Source organism: Harpia harpyja, chromosome 19, assembly GCF_026419915.1.
Source record: "Harpia harpyja isolate bHarHar1 chromosome 19, bHarHar1 primary haplotype, whole genome shotgun sequence".
Taxonomy (NCBI): Eukaryota; Metazoa; Chordata; class Aves; order Accipitriformes; family Accipitridae; genus Harpia; species Harpia harpyja.
Window position 1 is genome coordinate 12,390,975 of NC_068958.1, and position 7,460 is coordinate 12,398,434.

Genomic DNA, 7,460 nt, shown 5'->3' on the forward strand with positions numbered 1-7,460 from the left:
GCACGATGTGGCTGTACGTTCACAGTGTGGCTCCAGGCCTCCGCAGACCCCTTGTTACAGGGGTGAGCGGTGGCCAGGTCTTTGCTGCAGCAAGGCTGGAGGGCCAGCAAGAGGGTCTGGGCAGGGTAACCTTCAGGGGAAAGGCATCAAAATCCAGGCAAAGTCCTGGGCCCAGCTGAGGAGTATAAAGAGCTCGAAGGTGGCAGCGGGTGACACGAGCATGGAAACCTCAGCAGCACCCAAAGGAGCCCAGTGAGACCCCACCAGCACCCTGCCCCAGCCAGGGTGGGATGGAGGGAGTGGTTTTGGGTTCAGGTGTTCGTGTGCCTGGGTCACGGTCGCTGGGGAGGGGTCGGCTGTGAGCTCTGGGTTCGAGTGCAGCTGGGGTGTTGGGGGGCTCCACATTTTGGCTGCCTGCCCGTGGACGCTCCACAGTGGAGGCTCCCATGGCAGGGCGAAAGGGCAGCCCAGCCCCTAACATCTGCCAGGGCACTGCGGGAACCAGGAAGTACAGGCCAGGAGTCATCCTCCCAGGGCACAATGTGGGGTGTCCCCAGCCCACAGGCTCATGTCTGTCTGTGCCACTAAAGGGGGTCAAAACAGCAGGACCCCAGCAATGCACAATGCTCCCCAGTGCTCCCCAGGGACCTGACAGCCTTGCTGGTACCCAGTGGTGGTGTGACCCCCCTGCACACCATGCTGAGCCCACCAAATCCCCCAGGGACAGTGAGACCCTGTGGCCTTCTCCCCCCCCTCCCTAGAGCTCAGCAGGGACTGGGACGCTCAGTCAGGTTTTGACCTCCGGGGGGGGGGGAGGGGGGCTCTGCTCTGCTCCCGCAGGGGTGGCTGTGGGTCGGGGTCAGGCCTGGCAGTGGGGGGTCCAGGCGTCCCCTGGGACACGGTGGGGTGCGTGGCTCTGATTCGGCAGTGGGGGGACATTACCGGTGTTACAGCCTTTCCCCAGCCCCGAAAGGTGCGGGGGCTGCTGGCAGGGGCCCTTCTCCTCTCTGCCACACGCTCCCTGATGCTGGACCCAAAATCGCTGCCCCCGGAGCAGCATCCCCCTGTCCCCAGCCCGCGCCGCCGAGCCATTTCCAGCGGCGGATGCTGAGTCACTGCAGGCCCCTCCGAAACACCTCGCAGGGACCCGGCCGGCGGTAGTGGCGGGGGCGGGGGGTGTTGGAGAAGGAGCGGGGCCGCGGCGGGCCGGGGCAGGAAGGGAGCGGAGCCGCAGCGGGGCGGCGGCGGCGGCGGGGCAGGGCCCGGCGGGGCGGCGGGCGGGCGGGGGGGTCTGTGCGGGGCGGGGGGGGTGTGCGTGTGCGTGTGCGTGTGCGTGTGTGTGTGCGGGGCGTCGGGCTCTGCGGCCGGCGGGCCCCGGCGCTGCTGAGCGAGAGAAATGTGAGCCGGCTGCACCACTGCGGCGGCACTGCGGGCGCCGGGCGGCAGCGGAGCGGGAGCGCGCAGGCAGCGCCCGCGCCCGCCGAGCCCCGCGGGACAGCGGGGACGGAGCCCGCCTGCCTGCCTGCCTGCACCTGCCGGACGGGGGGGGAAAAGGGGGGTGCCCCAGCTGCAGCCCCCCCCGCCCCCCCAAGGCAGGCAGCCTGCGCTGTCGGCCGGGGAGTGTTGCATCAGCCCGGCGCGGAGCGGGGGCTCCGCGGCCGGAGGAGGCGGCGGGGGAGCCGGCGGAGGGAGAGCGGAGCCGCGGGGCGGGCGGAAGGTGCCTCCCCGGCGGCGGCTGCGGCGCTACCTGCCGCCTCCCCCCCGGCCGCTGGTCCCCGCGGAGCATCCGGAGCCAGAGGAGCCCGGCGGGAGCCCGGCGCCGCCAGCCCTGCCTTTGTGCCCGGTGCCCTCCCCGCGCCGGCGGGGAAGCTGCCGGAGCGGGCGGCGGGGCCGTGGGAAGCGGGAGCGGGAGCCACGGCCCGGCCGGGAGAGGCGGCGGAGACCCGGCAGCATCCTCGGGGAGCCGGCCCTCCGTCCGGGCAGCGCCCGCATCCCTCTGCCTTTCAGATAACCTTTAGCCGCTCGGGCCTCCGAACCTTTCCCGGGGACGGAGCGGGGCTCTGGAGGCTAAATCGGGGACGCGGCCGCACCGGGATCCCCCGTCCGAGGCACGGCGGGCCAACGCAGGTAACGACCGGCACCGACCGGCACCGACCGTCCTCACGGCCGGGCTGCCCGGGGGGCATCACCCTGCGGGGGTGAGGACGTGTGGGGGGGTGGCGGTGGGGGTGTGCGCGTGGGTGGGTGGGTGTGCGGGTGTGTGTGTGCGCACCGCTGGGCTGCGAGCGAGCCAGCGCGGCGTGGGGCAGGGGCGCATGGGGCTGGGGATTGCGGTGGGAGGTCGTCGAGGAGTGGGTGCTGTGTGTCGGGGGGGGGGGTGTGCTGGGGAGGGCTGTGTCGCCCTAGGGGTGGTGGGGATGCGGGGTACGGCAGGGTGCTGCGCCAAGGCTGTGCATCAAGGGGTGTGACGGCGTGAACGTGGAAACGTGGTGGCTGTGCGCGGTGGCTGCCTGGCCGCACGGATGGCCGTGCCTGTCGGTATGCTGTGGGTGAGTGTCTGCGTGAGACCTGCGGGCAGAGAGCCCCTGGGGCTGCTGCTGTGCGCTGGAGTGGGGGGGACATATGCTGCTTGCGGGGTTCAGGATGTGGGCCCATGATGGGGGATGCAGGATGCGAGGCCTCCCTCCCCAGGGCAGGCATCGCAGGATGCTTGCAGGACGCTTGCAGGACCCCAGTGCCACCAGGGCATGGCCCCCGGCGACACCCCCACTGATGTCGGGCAGGGATCCAGCCTCCCACGGCTCTCAGGCATCCAGGGCTGAACCCCGTCCATGGCCTCTAGCCATCCTCAAGGGCTGCTGCTGCAACCAGATGGCCCCCTCGGGCCCCCTCCGTCAGGCCTGGCAGGGCTCGGCAGGAGCAGGCATCCCTCTAACAGGATTTGCAGTGTGATGGAGGAGAGCGCCTTCGCCCTTCTCGGAGGAGAGACAGGCTGTCGCTGGGGCTGCTGAGGGAGAAAATGGCCACGGGCTGGCTACCTGGCCCCCATCTCTTGCCCCCAAACATGGCCTGGCCTCTCCAGCAGCCCCAGGACACCGGCAGGGAGCTGGGAAGGGGGAGAGGAAGCTGGAGGGAGGGATAATAGCAGGGACAGATCAGGAGCAAGCGATGGAGGTAAAAATAGATCCGCTGAGCAGAGGAGTGGCTAAACGTGAGAGAAAACCCTAAGCAGAGGCAGGTCGGTGGGGGAGCCCTGCCCGGGAGGGGCCCTGCATCCCAGTGGGGCGCAGGGGGACCTGCCCTCTCAACCCCCAGGGCACAGGGGGGACCCAGGACCCCACGCTCGCTCGGGACCACTGAGGAGATGCCTGGGGGGAAATACCTGCCTGCTCCCACTTCCTCTGGCCCAAACACGCGGGTGGATGGACAGGACCTGCAGGGCTCAATTGCCAAATTGCTGGGATGCAGGCGGGCACACATCCCGAGGGAGTGCTGGCAGCCAGTAGATCCGTGAAGAGCCTTGGATCCAACCCCCTCTTGCTTTTCATTTCCAGCAAGCACGAAGCTGAGCTGGGGACAGAGGTGCTGGGGACGGAGGATACAAGGCACGTGGCAGCCCCGGCACCAGCTAAGGTGAGCTGCCCTCTGGCACGGGATGGTCCCTGAACCCCTGCCCCGCGGGAGCTGCCAGTGACGGCAAGTGGGAGAGCCGGGAAGTCAGAGCAAAGGAATTTGCAAACACATTCTTCAGTGCCACGAGGATCCCACGGCGCGTAAACAGGAATAAAGGCCAGGTGGAGGTGGGGGCTACCATCGGTTCCTGAGAGACCCCCCCTGTACTCACCTGCCCTGGGCAGCACCCGGTGCTACGATCCCCAATTTACCATTCCCGACTGCAGCTGATCCAGCACGGGAAGAGCCAGTGAAGACGAAGCGGGGGGCTGCCAAGTGACGGCCAATGTCACGTTAACATCCCGGTGAGGCTCTGCGGGGAGCTGACGCTTTGATCGCCCGCCCAAAAGCATCCTCCAAGGCAGGCAGGATGCTGCTGTGAGCCCTGCCTTCCCCTGCCCGTCCCAGCCTTGCGCCCAGCACCCTCGGGGCTGGCTGGAGAAGAGGGGTGCGGGGCCCGCTGGCACTGCCCCGTCTCCCCAGGATGCTCTCCCGCGCCAGCGGCTGCTCCCCGTGCTCCTGTTCCGCGGCCAGACCGAGATTGAAAGCTCAGCAGGCTGCCGGCATGTTTTAGCCTCATGCAGGCGTCCCTCAGAGACCCCAGAGCAGTGGACAGTAATGTGAAAACGATACTCATGTCGTGTCTGAAAGGGCAACAGGTCATCATTAAAATGGAGGCGATGAAAATCATCCACCCGGAGAAGTTTTCAGAGCTGCAGGCCTCACAGCCGCGCTACGCGCCGGCCCCACGCCGCGAGCCACCCCTTGTGGCCAAGCGCGCGTGGCCCTCCGAGTCCGAGATCATCGTCAACCAGGCGTGTGGGGACATCCCCGCCTTGGATGCCACCCCCGGCCCCCTGCCGCTGCCCCGGACTCCCCCCCTGCCGCGGCGAGAGCGTGGGTACCAGAGCCAGCGGAAGGGCAGCTCGGAGGTCTGCTACCACCGGCAGCCGCCGTCGGACGAGGTGATCGTCAACCAGTATGTGCTGCACCCCTCAACGCCCTGTGAGCCCCTTGAGTGCCCCACCTGTGGCCACATGTACAACTTCACCAACAAGCGGCCCCGCATCCTCTCCTGCCTGCACTCAGTGTGCGAGGAGTGCCTGCAGATCCTCTACGAGTCCTGCCCCAAGTACAAGTTCATCTCCTGCCCCACCTGCAAGCGGGAGACCGTCCTCTTCACCGACTACGGGCTGGCGGCACTGGCCGTCAACACCAGTATCCTCAACAGACTGCCGGCCGAGGCCCTGGCCGCCAACCCCGTCCAGTGGAGCAGTGACACCGACCGCAGCTGCTACCAGACCTTTCGCCAGTACTGTGGGGCTGCCTGCACCTGCCACATCCGAAACCCGCTGTCCTCCTGCACCATCATGTGAGCCCCGCACCCCTGCCCGCACCTCCTGGCAGCAGGGCGGCCGGCGGGTGGGAGAGGATGGCGCAGTGCCGTGGCCGGTCCCCAGTCCCTTCCTTGCCAGTGGCACAGCCCAGGGATGCTCTGATGCTCGCCATGGCCAAGGACGTGGGACCGGTGACCTTGCCAGCACTCGTGGGGGGCGATGGGGATGCTGGGACCTGGCGGCAGCCCCCTACACCCCAGTGGTGCCCAGGGAGAGGGACGCTGGGATGGGGAGCACGTCTACCAGCGCATCCAGGGGCCCTGGCTCCCCCCAGTCCTGCAGCGGGTGCCCCCACTGTGCATTGAGCATCTTGCCATGCTCCTTCCCTGGGCGCCTTCTCCCTTCTCTCTCCCAGTGGCTCCCACGAGTGGACTCTGGGTCCCGACCAGAGCGACACCTTCCGCATCGCCCTGTGGCCACCAGCAATGGCACAAGGAGCCCTGGAGGTGCACGGTGTCATGCTGGGTCACCCGCCTGGCATGGGAAGCGAGGACAGGTCCCCGGCTGCCCCCCGCCCCTTCTCTGTAAGTTATTTGCCAAAGCTTTCATCTCAGTGGCCAAGCTGCCGTGCGCCCGAGTTGATTTAGTCACGCCAAGCCGCCGCACCGGCCCCTCGGTTGTGAGCAGACACGCGGCCCATTTCCTCCGCAGGCCCTTGAGGAAAGCTCCACTTTATCCTCATTTTGGAGGATTCTTGTTTTTCCCTGTCCGTCCCCGGCCGCCCCGTCCCAGGCCGCTATGTGTTCACAAAGGCATTGAGCTGTGCCCATTCTCTGCCGCTCCGGCTGGGGCCCCACACCGATGCCCCGTGAGATGCCCAGGGGGGCGGCGTGGGGTCCGGTACCCCAAATTGCTGGCTCCAGCGAGCGGATTTGGCTGGGCAGGGGGGGCAGAGGTCTGGCTCCTGCCCACGGTCCCTCCCCTGGAGCAGCACCTCTGCTCTGACCCCTGTGCGGAGGGGCTGGCAGAGAGGCAGCCCCCTGTGCACAGTCTTGCTTTCTCCAGGGCACCTGGAGTGGTAAGTTTGCTGCCAAAAAAGCAAAAAAAAAACCCTAAAAAAATAAAGAAAAAGCCATAATTTGCGGGTGCTCCCGCAGTGCTGAGCACCACAACCCAGCACGGCCACGGCACGAGGGGCACATGCTGCCCGGTCCCAGGGCACTGGGGCCGGGTAAGCCAGAGGGGCCCCGCAGAGCCCCGCACCCTGGAGGAAGGAGCAGCCCCCGGCGCTGCCGAAGCCCAGCATCCATCCAGGGAGAGGGGCAGAACTGCCCCCCCCCCCCCATCCTGAGGGAGCAGGCGATGCCAACGGCACAGCCCCGGGTACCACCCCGCTGCCGGTGGAGAACGGGGGCCAATACCGTTTCTGTGTTGCTCTGCCAATGCCTCCCGCTGCTGGTTGTGACGATGATCATGTTTTATACCCGGCCTTGTTCTAACCCCCATCAGTCTCCCCAATAAAGATTATATTGGAACGAACAGTGAGCCGGCGTCTCGGGGAGCGCGTCGCTGCGGGCAGGAATGGGGCTGCACACCAGCCGGGATGCTGCGACCTGGCCCTGCTTGGTCTGTGGGGCAGGTTGCGGGGGAGATACCCAGAGGAAGGGCTTTCCCCTGGACTGACACCTCCTCCTCTGCCCTAGCTCTCGGCTCTGACATGGTCGTGCCCCCTCCTTGCCCAGTCCCTGGTCCCACTGCACATGGCTGGGCACCGTGGGGTACCCTGCCCACCTTGGCAAGCGGTCCCCAGCCACACTGAGGGCTTTCAAATACCCGTTGGATGTCCCATTCCTCCCCAAGTGATGTGGTATACTGGGGGGAGGATTTGCCAGCCTGGCCCAAGTGGCAGCCGCTGGCGAAGGGAGCCAGGCAAGGACATGGGCACCGCTGGGCTCCCTCTGCCCTGCTCTGGTGAGGCAGATGCTCCCATGGGCCCTGCCATGCACCATGCTCTGCACCACCCCCAGCGGCACACAGGGACTGCCCTGGGGCCTGGCATGCACCCGGCAGCACCGGCAAATGGCATCAGTGGGGAGCACCCACTGCCTGCACCGAATGGACCCTGGGGTCACTGTGATGGCAACTCTCCAGCTGGGAGAGGCAGAAATTTGCAGCAGAAGCAGCTGGGAGGACGCTCCTGGGGCAACACAGTTCCCCAGGACGTAAGCTGTGCACGCAGGCTGGCCTGTGCACACGTGTGTGCGTGCATGTGCATGCCGGAGGGTGCGTGTGTGCACACACTGAGGCTTTCTGTGCAGGCACAGCCCCACTGGCCCAGTGCTGGCCCCTGAATTTCCTTTCTCTGGGAGCAGCAGCTGTCTCTGCCCTCTGCTATGGGACACAGTGGAGCAGCTGCTTCCAAAGCACCAGCATGTCCCTGGCTCACAGCTG

The 7,460-nt window shown here is 67.1% G+C and overlaps 1 protein-coding gene across 2 annotated transcripts; it reads left to right on the top strand.

Moving 5' to 3' along the window:
• The first annotated feature begins 1,322 nt into the window (after positions 1–1,322).
• RNF208 (ring finger protein 208) lies at positions 1,323–6,548 on the top strand. Of its 2 annotated transcripts, XM_052815714.1 has the most exons (3): positions 1,323–2,127; positions 3,555–3,800; positions 3,900–6,548. In XM_052815714.1, the coding sequence occupies exon 3, from the start codon at positions 4,251–4,253 to the stop codon at positions 5,046–5,048; it is 798 nt and encodes a 265-aa protein (XP_052671674.1). In that variant the 5' UTR covers positions 1,323–2,127; positions 3,555–3,800; positions 3,900–4,250; the 3' UTR covers positions 5,049–6,548. The 2 variants fall into 2 exon arrangements, with proteins under 2 accessions (XP_052671674.1, XP_052671673.1); XM_052815713.1 differs by lacking the exon at positions 1,323–2,127 and adding an exon at positions 2,422–2,549 and having other exon boundaries at positions 3,555–6,548.
• Positions 6,549–7,460: the final 912 nt, after the last annotated feature.

Excerpts from the sequence above, each read along its gene's own strand:
- RNF208 (XM_052815714.1), top strand. The coding sequence starts at position 4,251 with ATGCAGGCGTCCCTCAGAGACCCCAGAGCAGTGGACAGTAATGTGAAA.